Raw genomic sequence first — 21,859 nt, 5'->3', positions numbered from 1 at the left:
CTAGCTTCTATCTTCTTCCTGTTTTGTGACAGAAGGAGGAAACTCAATGCTTATAAAATAGTTTCTGAATATGTATACAAAGTGTAGAGCCAGCCATGATGTATGGACACTGGTCACATCTGCGTATTGGTGACATGACTGAGTTGAAAAGGAACAAAACTCCTCATAACAGCATGTTAGCTTGGCTGTCAGCCATGGCTTAGGAGCACTAATGATGGTGAGGAGGTTTTTGACATGTTTCTTTAACAATAAAGACTAAGTAGGGAGTGGGATCATTTGCCAACTATTTTGGACCCCCTTAAAACATAACAGTAGAAAGAGGAAAATGACCTAGATAGATTTCTTCAGTTTTATTCAAAAACAACATATATTTAACTCCCTGGCTGTGTTCTCCCTGGTCCTCATTCCCTTCCAAGGGTTAGAAATAGAATAGCAGAGCCATGAGGAAGTAGCTGATGCTCAGTACATATTCTTGGTTTACTAGTAGGAAAGACGGAGACACAGCAAATTATTAGGCAAGATTGTCCAAGTAACTTTTGACCACAAACCTTTCCTACTGTTTTTCTAATGGTGTTGTTTGAGACAAGATCTCACTATATAGTTCAGGCTGGCCTTGAAGTCACTTTGTAGCCCAGGCTGGCCTTGAACTCATGATGATCCTCCTGCATCAGCCTGCAGAGTGCTGGGATTACAGGTATGCACCACCACACCCAGTAATTAAGTGTTAATTAATTAATTAATTTTGGATCTGTGAATAAGGGAAGGCTAAAGAGCCAAACAGTGCAAGAAATCTGTAGGCTACTACAACGTTTCAAGAACTGTTATCAGTTGTCTGTCAAGATTTCACAGAATGATTTATAATTTTAATTTTCATAAAACATTTACAAAATCCAAAATTATACATCTAAGTAGAGAAACATTTCTAGATTTTAATTACCTGGTCTTCATAATCAGATCCTGGATCAGTGATGTCTCCAGGGTCCAACACCATGGAAGGGTCAAGGTCCCCTGGACCTAAGTTGAGGAAAGACAAGATTACCTGATGAAAGTTGCCTATGTGTACTTCTAAAGCAAGCCATTTCCCAGGAAGTCTCCATTGTCTTACTGTCACAATTCATGAACATTTCTAAGTCCTCCCATCTGCCAGGTGCTGTGGCTAGGTGGGAGACTGAAGACAAGGATAATATATTATAAAATATATTCTAATTTTGCATCTTTCATTTCTGGGTTTGCTCACTCATGAAAGCACAAAAAGTTTCCCCTCAAGCTTTTGAATCACCTTAGTTCCGAAGGTGAGAAATCAGGTTAACTTAATGTATTAATCGAGAGACTGTTTCTCCTTGCTGTTAGAGTTGACATTCAATTGTTTACCCATTAATCCCCAAGGCACAAACTTAAACCGATAATTTTCACAATAGGTTCCCAAAGCACAATTGACTTGTGGTTCTCACTTAACAATTCTTTCCTATTGGTAAATATACCTCGCCTAACTAGTCAGGAAGTCAGAATACAGGGCTGCCATGAAAGATTACGTATCCTCTGAAATAATAAACCACTTCATGTTTCACTGTTAACTTGGTCTTGCCAAATAATTCTGTTAGCAGAGGAAATGAGTAATGTTCAATGAAGATAGGCTTTCCAAAAAAAAAAAAAAATCAAGCACACCACACTTTTCAGATGTGGATGAATCTCGGAGATGGGCCTCACACTCTTCCAAGACAAAGGTCAAGGTATGTCCTCCACAGTCTTCTCCCATCTCATCTCATCTCTTATTACCATCCCTGTGGTTTCCCACAGTGATTATGTACAAGCCATTACCAAACTAAGTACCAAGCAGTATCACCATTGTTTATTATCTCCACGTCTTTGTTTTTAAAGCACGATAAAGTTTTCCAAAATGGAGGCACTTGAGCCATGAAATCATCCTGGAAAAGTAATGAACCATCGAGTTGCCAGGTGCAGTTCCCAGGTGCGGTCAAAACAACTCTGGGTGGTGCCCGTCACAGCACAGGGCAGCCCCTGCTGCTCTGTGTTCTATGAATGGCGTGGGTAGCAATCACTGATGAAGGTCTGTGCGGAAAGTTAGGTCCAAGACAGAGCCTGTAGCTCCTGTTTCTTCCAACACACTGCTTACTCCAGATTCTAAACAGGAGGAATCCAACTGGTTTCATAATAGGATTGCTTTTCTCTACCGTACTCTACAGGAGGAGACCTGGAGAGGGCTCTGTCTACACTGATCGCTGAGAAAATGAGTGAAAGGCTTATGGTGTGGTGGATCAGAGGGTGGCTGGGGACACAGAAGAATCGGACATGGATTAAGGAGTCTCACTCAAGCTGATGATGATCAATGCTTTTTCCGAGTGGCCACTACTGACAGCATCATGAAAGGTAATGCAGGTTTTCTTTAGCTTTCATTATGTATATAGTATGGATGTTATCTACTGTTAGCCAGTGCAGAGGTGGTAGGCACGTGGATTCAACTGCTACCCACCTTCCAGCTCTACTTGGGGTGATTCATGTGGCTCGAGCAACATGATCTGAACACAGAATCCTATTAAACACGTAGCTGCTGTACTGTCCTACTTATTTTATTTAATAGGACACTGTTCTTCCAATTGTTTTCAAAAGGCACCATGTGAAGGGCTCTTGAACAACCTAGTTAACAGATATTTCACATTAATATCTGAAATGGGAGCAACATTATTAAAAAACTATTTTCAGGAATGACAGAATGAAAAGATTTTTTGTTAAAAAAGAAATCTCTTGCTTAGAAGATTTCCTAATCAAGTGCTTTTAACAGAAATTTTATTCTATCAGTAAGGGATGGAATTACTTGACACACTGTTGCTCCTGGCAATGGGATTATTAATATTTCACAGGAGGTGACAAGCAAAGGATATCATTATCAGCTCGGAGAATGATTGAAGAGCTTTCTTTTTTCACTGGTTGCTTGATTGGCTGAAAACGGGACCTTTAATAATAGTCCAAGGTTTGGCAAGGAAATAGGGAGGTAAGTACAGGAATATGTACATGTTTGCCTTCCTCAGTAGACAAATTAGCACCTAAGAGAACAAGGACCTTGTTACTTAAAAAAAGACCACAAAACATTTTGAAAAAGTGATGATGTTGCTTTCATTTGTGTCTATTTTGAACTTCTCAATTTCTTTTCAGACTTAAATATCCTTTCTATAGATACCAGAGAAAGGTCTGAGCTGAAATGCAGTGCCCCACAGGGAACATTTGGTGCCGCTAGTTCTAGATGCAGTGGAGGCTTCAGAGAAATATTTCAGGTTGTCTCCTTTAATTTAAAGGTGAAGCTGTCGTGGATTGGCATTAGAGGTACTAGAGTTTCACCTCATTGTTTTCTGGGCAATAGTGACATGTTTTCCTTCTAGTGGATCTTCAAGCTAGAGTTTGAAGAAGATCCTCCTCTTTCTCACTTTCAAATAAAGGGACACTCTGAATATAAGGCTTCTTGAAAAGTGAAGAGCAAAGGAAAACAAAACTTCCCCAATCCTTTATCTTTCTCCATTAAAGAAAGCACTTGCTAGGGCTGGGGATTTAGCTCAGTGGTTTTGTCGCCTGCTGTGCAAGCGCAAGGACCAGAGTTCAATCCCCGGTACCAAAAAAAAAAAAAAAAAAGAAGAAGAAAACACTTGCTGTCTTGTTAAACTGGCCTGTAAGGGTAGGGCTGTGTTTCATCCCTGGATCTAAAAACACAAGTCTGAAGTCAAATACATTCACTATATATACACTGAATGACTGAAACGACATGAAAGGACATTTATATCTTACCCCGCTCATTCACTCTACAAACATTAAGTTCCCGATCTGCCTTCAGCACTGAGAATCCTGCTCTGATCCCAACAGGCGTGGAGGGTGCTGCTAAGAGTTTGTGTTAGGATCCCTCTGAGGAAGAGCCCTGGATTTACTGGGGAAAAAAATCCCCCAAAAGTATTTGGGGTGATAAGATGAGCTCTCGAGGGCCTGTCCTGAGTGAGCAGAAGGGGTTTGTTCAGTTACTCCAGGACAGGTTTTGAGGGAGGGAGAAGGGAGTCTAAGAAGTGGAGGGAGAGGTGTGTAAGATGTGGTTGCTCCTTGTGAGCCTTCAAGTCCTTAGCAAATATGGTAACTCATATATGGCCTTTCCAACATGACATTGCACTGTACACACGGGAACCGATTACCCGTCCAACAATCCTGTGGGGTAGAGGTAGGCTATCACGCTATCACCTCTCCTGACAGAGGCTGCAGGGAGGATCCATCTCGCCATCTCCTATGAGATTCTCACTGGGCACCCCCCCCCCATACACACACTCCAACTGCAGGGAGTCTCATGCTTTATAAGGGAAATAGATGTATAACAAAGAATCCTTCCATGGCTGACTGTGGACTCATGATTGTGATACACACTAAATCCCTGAATGGAGAAGCACAGGGTACCATGATGCCATGGTGAAAGGGCCTCTCCAGACTGAGACCGTGGGTGAGCAGGTTGCCTTCATCCAGATGCACAGAGTTGAGTGGCCAGTGAGGGATGAGACTGCAGTAGCGGGAGGGCGGGGGGCAAGGGTGAAAGGGCTTTCTAAGTAACTGGACGAGCAGGTGCACAGGCCTGAGGTAGGGTCCCTACCAGACAGGAGAGGACGGAGTGAGGGCGACAAGCCTCTGATAAGAGCAGTGGGAGCAGAGTGGAAGGTCTGCTACCCAGGGCCTCCCCGAGGGAAGAGGGGTGATGTGTGCAGTGAGGATGGCGCTGTCTGCTCTCCGGAGAAAGGTCAGGGCCGAGCAGGAGAACTGTCACCTCTCACGAATGGGGAGGTGACAGGGGAGCTGTGGGGCAGCTGACATTGAGCAGGGTTCGGAGAGAAGGGAAGAGAGACAAAACCTGGAGGCTGACAACTCCTGTGCAGCGCTCACGGGCATGACCTGCTCATTGGACAAGCGACCATCATTTATGAGTATGATCAAAAAATACGGTGCGCTGAAATAAAAAATACAGAGAAATGATTGCTACAGTAAAAGACACCTTGCCATCAATCCCCCTCAAAATGTTCCTCCTTGCTTCCAACGCACTTGTCGCATTGTTCTTGCTACTTTCTGAAGCAGGTCTGGAAGTCCTCTTTCATTGACTGTCTTTAGTTGGACTTGGTGGGGCTGCCTCAATGTCCTGCATCCATGTAAAACATTTAACTTTCATGGTCACTGTGACTTTGTGGAAGGGCCAGAAGTTGCACTGTGCCAGATCTGGTGAATAAGGTGGATGAGGACACACCATCACATTTTAGGGGCCTGCCTTTAAGTTTGATGGCACTCGGTTGTAGCATGCACCACCACCCGCCGCACACATATTTTTTAATCACACCTTGTAAAGACATTCACAGGAGAACTTCCAGAAATGACAAGAATGATGGCGTGTATAAGGGTTAATGGCAATGTCTTCTTTTTTTAAATTTTATTGGTACATTTTATTGGTACATTTTAGGTATCCCAGTTCGTTTACATTTATCATTGGGTGTTTGTACCTGAACATGATGTATCTTGGTTCTTATTTTTTTCCCCATTACCTATGCGCCTTTCACCCCCACCACCCTTCCCTATTTACATAGACTTTGTTTCCACTTTTTTTTTCTTTCTCACAATTTTTCCTTTCCTTTCTTCCCTTTCCCCTTCCCCTCCGGCAATGTGTCTTTTACTGTAATGATTTTTCAAAATTTAAACATTCACCAGGACAAAGCTATCCTGCAGAAATGCAACTACTAGTGAGCCTCAGAATTAGATGTGTGTGTAAAGGGCCAATCAGCTGTACGAGCCAGCAAAGAGTATCTAGCGGGCAGGTATGTGTTAAAGTACTGTCCATTCTAAATAAAATATTAACTTGAGAAAACACAGGAGCATAGCATTTTTCAGAGCAGTGGTCTTGTTTACAAGATCCTCCCTGGTTCTCAGTCCTCCACCTTTCTCACAACAGGCCAACCTTTCATAAATATCACAGGAGAACTTGCAGGCGTGTCCACATCAGCTGTCTGTGCTCTGTGCCTCAGCCAGAGAGATGTCCCTTGCCCTTCTTAAAATTCTGCATTCCACTCTTGGCCTCTGCTCTCGGCCGAGAGCAGCCCCCACCCTGGGAAGTGGTGGGCCCCGGGGAGGGGCAGCACAGCACCCAGACCCTGGATGGCCATCAGTGACTCAGACCCTCTATAGAGCTATGCATCTCCATGAGAAATGCAATATTTTTTTGAGACAGGGTCTTTTCGCTCTGTAGACCAGCCTGGCCTTGAACTGTGGTAATCCTCCTGCCTCAGCCTTCTGAATGCTGGGACTACAGGTGTGTGCCACCTCAATATTTAAAGTGTATGGACAATAAACTGCAAATATTTGAAGTGTAAAAAAAAAAAAATTTCTGCATTCCAAGAGTCTTCCTTAGATGGCTTCAAATAGTGGTTTAAAAGGTAAAGTAGCCTTTTTTTTAATGGCCCAGAGTTTTTGTTTTCAACCTTTTGATGCCATAACACAGACGAAGGTCAAGGCTGAGACCCAGACCTGGGGAGCAGAGTGTGGTCTGCAGACTGCACCACATTCAAAGGCAGATGCAGAGGCAGGAGGGTCTGAATGCAAATGCTCAGAGGGCGGTCCTGGATCGCTGGATCCCACAAGCAACAGGGCCCGGATCACGCTACATCAGTGCCACCAAACTCGGCCAGGTGGGGTGGGGCTGGCTACAGATCTGGGCCAAGTGGCCTCTGTGTGAGACAGGTGAGGGCCACAAAGTGGAAGGAAGCTGGGGCCCCTGGTTTAGGCAAAGGGGGTATGTGGCTCCAGATGAGCTGGCTACAGACGGGGAGCCCCAAGGTTATTCACACTCACAAACACACACACATCCCCTCTTGCGGAAGGGGCAGTCCCACAGAGGGTCCAGTTTATACTCCCTGGGGGGTGCGTGTATTTGAGTACAGTATGTGCATCATAAAGCCTTTATTTTTTAAATCATCATCTTCTCAGTCCTCACCCTTTATCTGAATCATGCCTCAAAAAGTGAAACCCAGCCAAGTGGGGTGGTACAGGCCTGAAATCCAAGTACTCTTGAGGTTGAGGCAGGGGGATTATTTGAGTTTGAGGCCAGCCAGGGCTACACGGTGAGTTCAGGACTTGCCTAAACTACACTACCAGACCCTGTCTCAAAAAACCCTTCCAAGTCAAAAGAACAAAAAACCATCCTCCCCCTATAAAAGGGAAACCCAAAAGTTTTGGGCTGGAAGGAAAAGAAAAAGAATTGAGAGCCACCCCCATAGAGCTGACCGCTGAAACCACAGGGGCTCCTGAGTTGGGCCAGAGTCAGAGAGGGAAGAGCCCCAGAGGGAGGCAAGGAGGGTAGGGTGGGGTGGGAGTGGCTTCCATGAGGAAGAGATGCTTTTTCCAGGCAGCGCAGGAGAAACCTCTATGAATTACCAATCAGCTTGTACTGGAGAAACTGTAATTTCTTCTTTCATTTTTAAATATTTATTTATTCTTGTGGTACTGGGGAGTGAACTCAGGGCTTTCTCCATGAGCTACATCCACAGCCCTTTTAATTTCTTTTTTGTTGAATTCTTTTATTGGTACATTGTAGGAATACAACACAGTTACATTTCTCATTGGGAATTGTACCTTTACATGATGCATCTTGGCTCTTATTTTTTCCCCATTCCTAGCCCTCCCTTCACGCCCTCCACCCTTCCCTATTTACAAAGACTTTATTTCCATTTTTTCCATTTCTCATTATTTTTCCTTTCCCTTCTTTCCTTTCCCCTGCCCCTCCCGCTACCCCTACATGTTCGGACCTTTTCTTCCTATTTTGCATTATCAATTATTCATTCTAATCATTGGTACATTTTAGGTATACAATATAATGACATTCATCATTGGAAATTTGCACCTTTCCATAATCTCTCTTGGTTCTTATTTTTCACCCTTGGCCAGCCCTCCCTTCAACCCCTCCATTCCTCCCTATTTACAAAGGTTTTGTTCCTATTTTTCGATTTTCTCCTATTAATTCCATTTCCTTCTTTCCTTTCCCCCACCCCTCCCACTTCCTTCCCATTTGCCCCTTTTCTTCGTATTTCACATTACCTATTATACATTTTAGTCCTTATTTACACTTTCAGTTTCTCACACCAGAGAAACTATTTGGTATCTGTACTTGTGTGTCCTATTTATTTCACTTAAGAGTATCGCCTCAATGTACATCCATTTAGCTATAAATGTCTCTAATTTCTCATTTTTTATGGCTGAGTAGTACTCCATTTTATAGAAAAACCACATTTTGTTTATCCAGTTTCCAGTTGATGGGCATTTGGGCTGTTTCCAAGTTTTAGCTATTACAAACTGTTGTGCTATGAACATGGGTGCACATATATCACTGTGGTATGATACTTTTAACTCTTTGGGGAAAATCCCCAGCAGTGGAATAGTGGGGTCAAATGGGACTTCCAGTCCTAGTTATTTGAGGTATCTCCATACTGATTTCCACAGTGGTTGCACCAGTCTACACTCCCACCAGCAGTGGAGCAGGGTTCCTCTTTCCCCACAGCCCCGCCAGCATTTGTTATTGGTTGATTTCATGATAGCAGCCATCCTTTCTGGAGTGAGGTGGAATCTCAGCGTTGTTTTCATTTGCATCTCTCGAATGACCAGTGATGTTGAACATTTTTTCATGTATTTATTTGCTATTTCTACTTTCTTGTCTGAGAAATGTCTGTTCATTTCAGATGACCATTTTCAGATTGGGTCTTTAAATTTGGGAGGTCTGATCTTTTTAAGTTCTTTATAGATTCGAGATGGTAGACCTTTTTCTGAGGAAAAGTAGGTGAAGATTTTTTCCCACATTGTGGGTTGTCTGTTCACACTGCTGATGGTTTCTCTTGCTGTGCAGAAGCTTTTTAATAAGAAGAGATCCTACTTGTTGATTGTTTGTGCTAGTTCACGGGCAACTGAGGTTTTGTTCATAAAATCTTTTCCTACACCGATGTCTTCAAGAGTTCTACCTAACCTCTGCTCCAAATGGTTCAGAGTTTCTATTTTAATATTTAGATCTTTAATCCATTTTGGTTTTAGTTTAGTGCATGGTGAGAGATATAGGTCTAGTTTTAATCTTCGGCAAGTTGAAACCCAATTTTTCCAGCACCATTTATTAAAGAGGCTATCTTTCCTCCAGTGAGGGTGTTTGGCTCCTTTATCGAAGATGAGATGGCTGAGTGTGTCTGGCGTTGTTTCTGCATCTTCTAATCTGTTCCACTGGTCCTCAAGTCTGTTTCTTTGCCAGTACCATGCTGTTTTTATCACAGTAGCTTTGTAGTAGAGTTGCAGGTTGGGGATTGTGATAGACCCTGCCATGTCTCTGTTACCTAGAATTGCTTTTGCTATTCTGGGTCTCTTCTTGTTTCAAATGAATTTTGGATTGTTTTCTCAAGGTCCGTGAAGTATGCTGCTGGGATCTCAATTGGAATTGCATTGAATCTATATAGCAGTTTTGGAAGTATGATGGCCATTTTCACTATATTAATCCTTCCTACCCAGGAGCCATGGATATCTGTCCATTTTCTGATATCATCTTCAATCTTTCTTTTCAGAGTGCTACAGTGTTCAGAGAAGAGGTCTTTGATTTCTTTTGTGAGGTTGATTCCTAGGTATTTCAGTTTTTTGGATGCTATTGTGAAAGGAATTGTTTGTCCTATTTCTCAGTGAGTCTGTCATTCGTGTAGAGGAAAGCTATTGATTTTTGTGTGTTGACCTTGTAACCAGCTATTTGAATGAATTTGGTTATTAAGTCTAGAAGACTTTTGGTGGAGTTCTTGGGGTCTGGTATATACAGTTTCATGTCATCTGCAAATAATGACAATTTGACTTCTTCATTTCCTATCTTTATTCCTTTTATTTCTCTCTCTTGTCTAATTGCTGTGGCTAATGTTTCCAGAACTATATTGAACAAGAGTGGTGATAGTGGACATCCTTGTCTTGTTCCTGATTTTAGTGTGAAGGATTTCAGTTTTTGACCTTTTAGTATGATATTGGGTGTTGGTTTTGCATAGATGGCTTTTATCAGTTTGAGGTAGAGACCATCTATTCCAATTTTTTGTAGGGTTTTTATCATAAATGTATGTTGGATTTTGTCTAATGCTTTTTCTGCATCTATGGAGATAATCATATGGTTTTTCTCCTTGGCTCTATTGATATAGTGTATTACATTGATTTTCATATGTTGAACCATCCCTGCATGCCTGGGATGAATCCCACTTTATCAGGGTGTATGATCTTCTTGATGATCTTCTGCATTCTATTTGCCAGTATCTTATTAAGGATTTCTGCATCTATGTTAATTAGTGAGATTGGCCTATAGTTCTCCTTTTCGGTTGGGTCTTTCTCTGCTCTGGGGATCAAGGTGATGCTTGCTTCCAGGAATGAATTTGGGAGTATTGCTTCCCTTTCAATTTCATTGAAGAGTTTAAACAGTAGTGGCAGTAGTTCCTCTCTAAATGTCTTGTCAGTAGTGAAGCCATCAGGGCCTGGGCTTTTCTTAGTTGTTAAGTTTTTAATAAAGTTTTCAATTTCATTGGTTGATATTGGGTTGTTCAGAATTTTTAGGTCTTCTTTGTTCAACTTTGGTAATTCATATGTATCTAGGAATCTGTCCATTTCTTCTGTGTTTTCCATCTTATTGGTGTATAGGTTCTGGAAGTAGGTATTGATGATCCTCTGGATTTCTGCTGGGTCCATTAATTTCACCCTTTTCATTCCTAATTGCATGGATTTGGACCATTTCTTTCCTTTTTCTGATAAGGTTGGCTAAGGGTTTGTCAATTTTGTTGACTGTTTTGATGAACCAACTCTTGGCTTCATTGATTTTTTGTATCGTTCTCTTAGTCTCCATTGCATTGATTTCTCCTCTGATCTTTATAATTTCCTCCTTTGTATGAGCTTTGGGGTTGTCTTGCTCTTCTTTTTTTGGAAGCTTGAGATTCAGCATCAGGTTGTTTAATTGAGCTTGTTCTGTTTTCCTAATATGCATATTCACTGCTATGAATTTCCCTCATAAGACTTTCACTGTGTCCCATAGATTCCAACATGTTGTATTGTCATTGTCATTTAACTGAAGGAACTGTCTGATTTCTTCTTTAATTTCCTCTATGATTCACTGGTTATTCAGAGGTGTGTTGTTCAATTTTCATGTGTTTATGAAATTTTTCGAGTTTCTTTTGCTATGGATCTCCAATTTCATCACACTATGGTCTGATAATATACAGGGGATAACTTCAGTTCCTTTGCACTTACTTAAACATGTTCTATGTGTGAGTATGTGGTCTGTTTTGGAGAATGACCCATGTGCAGCTGAGAAGAATGTGTATTCTGATTTTGTGGGGTGGAATACTCTGTAAACATCTGTTAAGTTCATTTGTTCAAGAGTTTGATTAAGTTCTAGTATTTCATTACTTATTTTTTGTCTAGTTGATCTATCTATTTGTGACAGTGGGGTGTTGAGGAACCCCACTACAGTTGTATTAGTGCATGTATGACTTTTCATGTCCGTTAGTATTTGTTTTATATCATTGGGTGCACTAGTGTTTGGTGCATAGATATTTATGATTGTCATCTCTTCCTCTTGGATTGTTCCCTTTACAAGGATGTAGTGTCCTCCTTTGTCTCTCTTAATCAGTGTTGGTTTGAAATCTACTTGATCTGCAAAGAGGATAGTTACTCCTGGTTCTTTTTGGGTTCCCGTCACATGGAGTATTGTTTTCCACCCTTTAACTTTCAGTCTATGAGTTTCCTTTTGAATGAAGTGTGTTTCTTGTATGCAGCATATTGTTGGATTTTGGTTCTTGACCCATTCTGCCAGCCTGTTTCTTTTGATTGGTGAATTGAGACCATTAACGTTGATGGTTACAACTGAAACATATTGACTTGTCATTGTCATGACTTTTTCTTTTTGTTGGGTTCTCCCCTTTCCATTTAATTTCTTGTCATGTCAGATGGGTTCATTCTGCTTTGCTTCCTGGGGTTGTGATCCTCAATGCCTGTTCCTAGGATATTGTGTAAAATTCTTTGGAGTGCTGGTTTGGTATTCACGAAGTTCCTAAGGTGCTCTTTGTCATGAAAGTATCTTATTTCTCCATCCATTTTGAAAGATAGTTTTGCAGGGTACATCAATCTGGGTTGGAGGCTGTTTTCTTTTAGGGCTTGGAATTTGTCACTCCAAGCTCTTCTTGCCTTGATGGTTTGTGTTGAGAAGTCTGCTGTGATTCTGATGGGCTTTCCTTTGTATGTGATTTGTTTCTTTTCTCTAACTGCTTGTAGAACTTTGTTCTTCTGTTGAGTTTCTGGAATCTTAACAATTATATGCCTATGTGTAGATTTGTTTTGATCAAGGCTATTTGGAGTCCTATATGCCTCACTTCTCTGTATGTCAAGCTCTTTTCCCCTGCTTGGGAAATTTTCTGCCATTACTTCTGTGAAGAGTTTTTTATGTCATCTGCACTCTCTCCTGTTTCTTCATTGACTCCAATCAGTCTTATGTTATTCTTCTTTGCATCATCTAGCAGCTGCTGGACTGATTTCTCGTGTTCCCTTATAATTTTGAAGCAATTTTTCTTTTCCTGGTCATTAATTGCAATCTTATCTTCTAAATCTGAAATTCCGTCCTCACATTGGCTCATTCTGCTGTGTAGACTTTCAATGGAGTTTTTCATGTCCTGGAAATCTATTTGCATCTGTTTTATGGATTCCATTTGTTTCCTATGTTGGGATTCCATCATGTTCCTCAGCTCCTCTCTAGATTTATTAATCATGTCTTGCACTAGGAGCACAATTTCTCCTGTTATCTGAGAAATTATTTCTGATTTCATTTTTACCAGATCCCCTTTTGTTGCCAGTTCAGTGGGTCCAGGTGATTGAGTATCAGAATGTTCCATCTCATTTCCCTTTTGGGTTGCTATAGGTGATCTGGAAGTCTGGTTTTGAGACTTATTTACATGTTTTCTCATTTCGACTGAGGGGCCAGGGAGGGGTGCTGTTGGTGCCTGGGCAGCTCACTTCCTCTGAGCTGGGAGAGGTGGGCCAGGGGCCGGGAGCGGTGGTAGGGATGGTGGCCCAAAAGCCCCTTCCTCTGGGCCAGTAGCGGCGGGAGGGTTGGTGGCTGGGAAGCCCCTTCCTCTGGACCAACAGCAGTGAGATGGCGGCTCAGAGGCCCCTACCTATGGGCTGGGTGTGGCACGAGGGATGGTGGCCCAGAAGCCCCTTCCTCTGGACCAGGAGCAGTGGGACAGCGGCTCAGAGGCCCCTACCTCTGGGCCAGGAGCAGCTTGAGGGATGATGACCAGGAAGCCCCTTCCTCTGGGCCAGGAGCGGCAGGACAGAAGGCGGCCCAAAAGCCCTTTCCCCTTTTAACTTTTTAAAATTTTGAAACAGGGTCTCTGTTATGGTTTAGATCTAAAACACCCCCCTTCCCACCTGTCCTTGGAAAGTGACCTCTCATGGAGACACTGTTCTCACCAGTGGGCCTGCCCAGGGTGGAGCACATAGTGTGCCATTAGGAGAGGCCTAGGTGGGGCAGTCAGTAGAGGGGTGACTGGAAAGGTGAATTCTTGTCTAAGCCCCTCCCTTCTCTCTGTGCTATCCCTGATGCCACGGGGAGCGCAGTCTTCTGCCTCCCTGTCCTGCTTTGCTGTTTCTGGCCTGGAGTCAGCCAACCACAAATGGAATCCTCTGAAAACTGTGAGCCAAAATAAACCTCACCTGCTTTAAGCTGTGGGTGTCAGGTATTGTGTCCCAGCCACGAGAAAGGGACTAATACAGCCTCCCTAAATCACTATGTCACCCACCTGGGCTCAAACTTGCCATCCTCCTGGCTCAGCATCCCATACTGTGAACTACAGTCCTAATATAGATCGTGCCTTTGGAGCTGGGGGACTACACCCTTCCACTCACCTGAACATGGGCCAGTGCCCCATCTTTGTCCTAAGACCAATTTCCTGGAGGCAGAGTTAAGAATAAAAAGATCTTTGTGAAATTCCAAAATTCCATGGCCTGACTTCCAATAACCTTTTCTTCACTTGGAGCTCACTGAGGGCTCCTGCACACAGACTGGACCTTGCGCCTCCATTGTAACAGAGTGAATTATGGGAAAGGACATGCATAGTAGACACAGAGGCTATGACTTAGCTGTCAGTCATGCTCTGGAGGACCCAATGGGAGGTGCCGCAGGCCTAGAGCAACACTTCGACTCCTTCAGCTCTTGGGCTGTTCCTTTCTACCAGTGCACACCTGCTCACTCTGAGATACCTTTGCCTTGAGTATCATTAAACTTAGCTGCTTTTTCCTTAACCTTGTGTACCATGTCCAATTCTTTGTCATGAACAAGAACCTGAAATCCTGTCCTGGGATCCCATCACCCACAGGCCACTACAACTGGCTAGAATTGTGACTTTTAGTCATTGCCCAAAGTATAGTTAGGTTAGGTTTGGTTTTTGTTTTTCATTTTTCCTATTATCTTAATGTAGGCCCTCTGTTACACTTGTGTTGTAACTGGACCTGGTAACATTTTTGCAATAACAGGAAGAAAAGCTTGAAATAAGGAAAGGAACAGACTTACAGCCCTCCCTCTGTATTGTGTTTTGTACCATTTATTTATTTATTTATTTATTTATTTATTTGGTACTGAGGATTGAACTCAGGACCTTCTGCTTGCGAAGCAGGCAGCAGCACCACCACTGAGCTAAATCCCCGGCCCTGTACCTTTATTTTTTAAGCCAGCAAGAATGCGGCTGTAAGTCCAGAGCCACCATGAACCTTACAGCAGCCCATTGAGTTTCCCCCATTAATTAAAGCCCCAGACATGTGGCTAGTTGGTGGTCACAGTGTACTGAGCCTGTGGGATGCTGTGACTTACCTGCTGCAGCCTCTTTGTTTGGAAATAACTTGTTGTCAACGGCCAAGCTGATGTCATAGAACACCTCATCCTCATTTCGGTCAGCGTCAAACTGGAGGAAATCAGGACAGGTAAGTTTGGAACATAGAATACAAAAATGAGGTAATTCTGAAATATAAAGACCAAGATTCACACAATTATATCTATAAATAAGTCCAACAGCAGGACTTAAACATTTGAGTCTTCAATTGACATGTATGGGGGTTTTAAAGCCCAGATCTCCCAGTACTCAGCAGGCTGAGGCAGGAAGATCACTTCGAGTTTAAGGTCAGTCTGGGATCTCATATGATATAGGGAAGGCCACTAGGAAGTAAATGCATGATCACTTATTTTATTTATTTGAGACAGGACCTCAGTATTCCAGGCTGGCCTTGAACTCAGTAAATAGCCTAGGCTGGCCTCAAATTACAGCAGTCCTCCTGACTTAGCCTCCTGAGTGCTGTAATTACAATGCCACTCCACCTGGCCACATATCTTTGAGCTTTGTTCTCAAATGCAGCTCCTTGGAAAGTTTTAGGTCTTGCTATAAGATTTGTTAGGCTGGACCAGAGAAGTGTTTAAGGTTAAGTCTTCCCTGTGGTTGCAGCAGCATTCATCTGAGTAACCCGCCCAATGCCTTGGGGATGAAGAGGTTTCCAGTCTTCCCAGAGGACACAGGTTCATTCCCAGCCTGGCATGGGTATAGGCTCTGTCACCACAGATCTTTTCAGGTGGTTCTATTCTTGGGCTCCCGTGGTTTTCATGTGTGTGTGCACTGATTAGGACTGCTATCCTGAAGGGGTCTCCATGTGCTCCCAGAGCTCTTTGTGCTGCTCATCTCTGGTCCTTTTTTTTTTTTTTAAAAAAAAATTTGACTTAATCATTTAATACCTTCCCATAAAGAAAATCTTTCTCTCTTTTTATATGCTTATTTGCTGCTTTTATTTCTTTTTTTTTTCGCCCATTAACTTTATTGGTACTTTTTAGGTATAAAATACAGTTACATTCATCATTGGGATATTGTACCATTACATGAGTCTCTTGGTTCTTATTTTTTTTCCCCTTCCCTTGCCCTCCCTTCACCCCCTCTACCCTTCCTATTTGCAAAGACCTTGTTTCCATTTTTTTCCTCTTCTCATATTTTTTCCTTTCCCTTTTTTCCCTTCCCCTACCCCTCCCAATTCCCCTGCTCTTTTAGACCTTTTCTTCCTGTTACACAATATCAGTTATACATTTTTAAAATTACATTATTAAGATCTAGGAGACATTACCACAGATTTTACAGAATTTAAAAGGATATAGAAAACATATTACAAAAATCTTTTTTGAAATAAATTTGACAACTTCTAAGAAGTAACTTAGAAGACAAATTAATGAAACTAACTCTGGAGGAAATATAAAATTTGAATAGCACCTATTAAAGAAAGTATATTCCTAGCTTGAAAACCTATCTATATGACAACAGCAGGCTCCTAAACATTTTAACTGATAAATTATATCAAACAATTAAAGCAGAAAAAAGAAGGAACACTTCTCCCCTCATTTTAGAAACTCAACATTGTGCTAATCCTAAAATTGGATAAAGATAATAGGAGAAAAAAGTATGAATATAGATAGAAATTTGTTTAACAAAACAAACTCGTAGAAGTCAGATCTGGCAGGATGTAGAAAGTAGTTTTGTTATAGGGATGGTAGTGTTGGTTCAGCATTGGAAGATCCACCCCCAAAAGTCATCATTTTAACAGAGGAAAGGAAAAAGCCATATGATCCTGTCACTAGTTGGAGAAAAAGTAGTGGACCAAATTCTACAGCCGTTCATGGTAAAAGCTATCAGGAGACTAGAAGCAGAACAGAAACTTCTCAACAAATTAAAGACATGTACTCCATACTTCCAGCGAGAACACCTTGTATGAATGGAGAAGATACAATGCTTTCTCCTTAAGGTGGGGAACAAGGGCAGATATGCTTACTCTTTATCTGTCCATTAAACTTTGAAACCTAGTCCCCACCAAAATGGTCTGGCAATAAAATGACACAACTAGGATAGGATTGGCATGGCAGAAGCAAAATCTTTATATGTAGATGAAATGATCATCTACAGAGAAAATACTAAGAAATCTCTAGGAGCCCCTAGAACTTGTACTTGAATTTAGCAGGATTAGAAAATACAAGGTGTATATAAAAATTCAGGTCTGTATATGCTTGCTATAAATGAAGAACTGGATATTGAAATTTAAAACTTATGTAGGAGTACAAAGGACCCAGAAAAGCCAAAAACAAAAACAAAAACAAAAAGTGTTGGAAGACGTTTAGCACCCAATTTTAAGACTTCTTCTAAAGCTATAGTAATCAAGGCAGTGTTGGTGTAAGGAAAGACACATAGATCATTGGAATAAAACAGGGAATCTAGAAATAAAACCACACAAATATGGTCCACTGAGTATTGAAAGATTATTTAACATTAGCATTTTATAGAATATAAACTCGATTCAAGAGCCAAGGAAGAGATAGTGTTTTCAGCAAATGGCACTAGAACACCTGGTATCCATATATAAAAAATTAACCTCAACCCTTTTTTTCCATACATGAAAATAACTTGAAGGGATCTATGAACCTAAATAAGAAAGCCTAAAAGTATAAAACTGTAAGAAGAAATTATAAGGGAAAATATTTATGAATTCAGGGTAGGCAAGAACTACCTAGGATACAAAAAACATGATGTATAAAAGAAAAAAATTAATAAATGAGATTCCCTCAAAATATAGAACTTTAAATGACATCATTAAAATGAAAAGTAGTCCTTAAACAGACCATATTTACAATGCATATAACCTATGAGTAGCATATACAAAGAATTCTTAGAGCTTATTAATAGACAACCCAATTAAAAAGTAGACATAAGAAGATGATAAATAGCCAGTATAGCACAAAGAATGGTGTGCAACTCTAGAATCAGAAAAATACTAATCAGTACAATAATAAAATTGAATTATACACTCAGGGAGATGAAGTTAAAAGTTTTAAAAGCCTTGTCATGACTTTTTCTTTTTGTTGGACTCTCCCCCTTTGCGTTTAATTTGTCACACCCAATGGATTTATTCTGCTGGGTTTCATGGGGTTGTGATCCTCATTGTCTTTTCCTAGGGTATTGTCTAAAATTTTTTGGAGTGCCAGTTTGGTATTCATGAAGTTCCTGAGGTGCTCTTTATCATCAAAGTATCTTAATTCTCCATCAATTTTGAAAGATAGTTTTGCAGGGTACATCAATCTGGGCTGGAGGCTGTTTTCCTTTAGGGCTTGAAATACATCACTCCAAGCTTTTCTTACCTTGAGGGTTTGCATTGAGAAGTCTGCTGTGATTCTGATGGGTTTTCCTTTGTATGTGATTTGTTTCTTTTCTCTCACTGCTTGTAGAATTTTATTCTTCTGTTGGATTTCTGGAATCCTAACTATTATATGCCTATGGGTAGATTTTTTTGATTAAGGCTAGCTGGAGTCCTATACACCTCACTTATCTGTATGTCAAATTCTTTTCCCCTCCTTGGGAAGTTTTCTGCCATCACTTCTGTGAAGTTTGTTTATGTCATCTGCACTCTCTCCTCTTTCTTCATTGACTCCAATCAGTCTTATGATGTTCTTCTTTGCATCATCTTTGCAGCTGCTGGATTGATTTCTCATGTTCCCTTACAATTTTAAAGCAATTTTTCTTTTCCTCCTCACTAATTGCAATCTTATCTTCTATATGTGAAATTCTATCCTCACATTGGTTCATTCTGCTGCGCAGACTTTCGATGGAGTTTTTAATCTCTTGGAAATCTGTTTGTATCTGTTTTATGGATTCCATTTGTTTCCTATGTTGGGATTTCATCATGTTCCTCAGATCCTCTATTTTTTTATCTGTGTCCGCTCTAGATTTATTAATCATGTCTTGCACCATGAGCAAAATCTTTGCTGTTATCTGAGTAATTATTTCTAATTTCATTTTTCCCAGATCCTCTTTTGTTGCCAGTTCAGAGTCCAGGTGGTTGAGTATCAGAGTGTTCCATCTTGTTTTGCTTTGGGGTTGCTGCAGGTGATCTGGAAGTCTGTTTTTGAGGCTTGTTTACGTGTCTTCTCATTTCCACGGGGGGGGGGCGCTTCTGGCGCCCATGTGGCTCATCTTCTCTGCCCTAGGAGATTGGGATGGCATTGGGGGAGCTTCCTTCCTGGTGCTGGGACCGGCTGAGCTTCACTGCCCTAGGAGCCTGGGATGGAGGCGGGGAGCTTCTTTCTGGGTGCTGGTCCTTTTGTTCCACAAAGGATTCAGCCACCTCAGGGTCTGGGACCCTTAGGCCACCTCCTCCACCTGAGGGTGTCTACCAGCCTCCCAGACTCCAAGACACCAGGTGGCCACCTGAGAGGTTGCAGGGCCACCATACCTGGGTCCTTTCTTTCATGGGTCCCTTCATTGCTTGATGTACAGTATCTTTAAAATAGCATTAAACTAGCTTATTTTCTGTTTATCAATTGATAGTTTCATTTGGGAAAGAAAATCCAATCTCACTTCATCTTAGTCAGAATTGGATGTTTCAACTTTTCAACTTTTTTTCTTTGCACTACCAGGGATTTAACCCAGAGACTCACCTATGCTGGGCAAGTGTTAAGCCACTGAGCTATATCTCCAGCCGCCACCACCCCCTTCCTGTACCCGGACTTGAACCCAGAGCCTTCCCATTGAGCTACATCTTCAGCTTTTCATTTTCAATTTTGAGATGGAGATCTCACTGAATTGTCCAGATTGGCCTTAAACTAGTTTTCCTCCTGCCTCAGTCTCCCAATTAGCTGGGATTATGTTTTTCATGCCCGGAAAGAAAATGTTCTTGAGTTACAAGAATCTAGGCTGCTAAATTTAAAATATAAATGATAGTATAAATGATAATGCTACAGGGACAGTATAGGTAAAGAATGATGAGTTTCTAGAAATAAAAATTTATTTATATCTCTTAGGCCAGGAAAAGTTTCTGGTAGATGTAATTATGTGGCAACAGACCAGATGATGTCTAAAGTTGCTTCATCTCTGGAATTCTGATTAGATGATGGCATTTTCTCTGTTAAGTGATGGGCATCAAATGTCTTGCAATCTCAGGAAAACCCTTCTCTTATTCTGAAGGACAGAACTCAAGGAGGACATAGTCAACTATCATGGCATTTAACGTAAGAGGGCTGGGCAGGTCAACTGGAAATTTCAAGATGAAATACTCCAGAAATTTTCTAGTTCACTCACAACATGTGTTTGAATTTGAATAACAAATTGTGTAATAGCTTGCAAAAGCATACACAATATATCTAGATTAGGAAGGGAAATTAGAGTAGAGGGAGTAGAATTACGCACCACGGAGAAATAAGCAACAACGAAGATTTGCATTTTTAATGGTAGAAATGAGATTTTTTTTTTTTCTTTTTGGCTCTGATTTTTGAAATTCCCTAGGCTGCCCCAGGCTTCTCCCTGGGTACAGGGCTTTCTGTGTTCTTACCTCTGCTGGCCGGCAATGTCAGCTCCATAAAATACCCTGAGTGGGCTGAAAAAGGATCTTACTAATCCAATCTTGCCTTCAGGATTCCACCTTTGAGCCAACTCAAGTCTGTCTCCCATTTTTTTCTCTTCATCAGTTGAGGAGAGAATAAATGGACTCCGTCCTTAGCATCATTTCAGTTTTGTATTTCTCAAACATGTCATTCTCTACATTAAATGAATCTCTCTGAATTTTTACTTGGGTCTTCCACCTTACCCTAGAACGAATGGCCATCACAAGAAATCACATAATAACAAATGCTGGTGGTGAAGCTGCTGAGGGAAAAGGAACCCTTCTCTATTGTTGTGGGAATGTAAACTAGTACAATTACTATGGAAAGTCCTTAAAAAACTAAAACTAGAGATTCCATTTGATCCAGCTGTTCCCATTCTAAGTATCTTTCCCAAAGAGTTAAAGACATCATACTACAGTGATCCATGCATACTCATGTTTATAGCAGCACAACTCACAGTAGCTAAATCTTGGAAGCAGCCTATATATCCACCAATCAATAAATGGATAAAGAAAATACAGTATTTATACACAATGGACAACTACTCTGCCACAGAGAAGGATAAACTTGAGTCATCTGCAGGAAAATGGATGCACCTTGACACCATAATGCAAAGTGAAATACATCAGACACATAAGCTTAAATGTTACATGGTTTCTCTTACATGAGAAACCCAAAATAAAAATAAACTAAAGAACAAAATAAAAGATAGATAATAGGGAACAGGGAGATAGATCTTAAGCAAACAAAAAGGGGACCAAGAAATGGAAAGAGGGTGAAGGGAGGGAGGGGAAGAGGTTAAAAAATAATTCAGATGTGTTATGTACATGGACCAACTCCCCACAAGGAATGTGACCATTATGTACTACAAACATTTATTCATAAAAATAAAAATTAAAAAAATTTACATCTGTATTTCACACAGGATATTTCTATTGAGCATATTGTCCACCTGCATTCTTCCTGTTTGCTACTAGAAATCCCTCAGTATGTGAATAAAGGGTTCCTCAAATGTGCTCTTATCTGTCTCTGGAGCTGTCCCTCTAAAAGATACATTGGTTAGTGTTCTCTTTGCAGTGACTCTGTCTTCTCCAACCAAAACTCGGTGATTGGAGTAAAGCAGTAATACTTGAAAGATTCACGGTATCTGGAGGGAAACTGCAGTTATTAGTTATGGAGTAATGACTGTCCATATGACTTTGCATATCATAATTCTAAAGCTTCTTAAATAATCACAAAACCCCCAAAGACATACCTGAGCAATATGGGGTGGGGTAGGCAGGGTCAACCCTCTGCCTGAGGAAGCCAAAGCGGCAGTGTGTTTGGATGAGGATTCCTGTGGTGTGGCCTTACAGA

General features: G+C 41.2%; 1 protein-coding gene across 12 annotated transcripts in view; it reads right to left on the bottom strand.

The window, feature by feature from the left end:
• Ak5 (adenylate kinase 5) overlaps positions 1 to 21,859 on the bottom strand; it is a 210,815-nt gene that overhangs the window by 67,765 nt on the left and 121,191 nt on the right. For all 12 annotated transcript variants that reach the window (XR_015451939.1, XR_015451941.1, XR_015451940.1 and 9 more), the window contains exons 7-8: positions 14,921 to 15,011; positions 938 to 1,014 (exon numbers count right to left, since the gene is read on the bottom strand). Coding sequence is in view for 5 of the 12 variants with exons in the window: in XM_013070955.3 (XP_012926409.1) it covers positions 938 to 1,014; positions 14,921 to 15,011 (168 nt within the window). In the remaining 7 variants the exon portion in view is untranslated. The remainder of the gene's footprint in view (positions 1 to 937; positions 1,015 to 14,920; positions 15,012 to 21,859) is intronic.

This window comes from Heterocephalus glaber, unplaced genomic scaffold (assembly GCF_053883595.1).
Source record: "Heterocephalus glaber isolate CG9 unplaced genomic scaffold, H.glaber_assembly_v1.0 deba00001442, whole genome shotgun sequence".
In the NCBI taxonomy this organism is placed as follows: domain Eukaryota; kingdom Metazoa; phylum Chordata; class Mammalia; order Rodentia; family Bathyergidae; genus Heterocephalus; species Heterocephalus glaber.
This window is presented reverse-complemented; position numbering and strand designations above follow the sequence as displayed.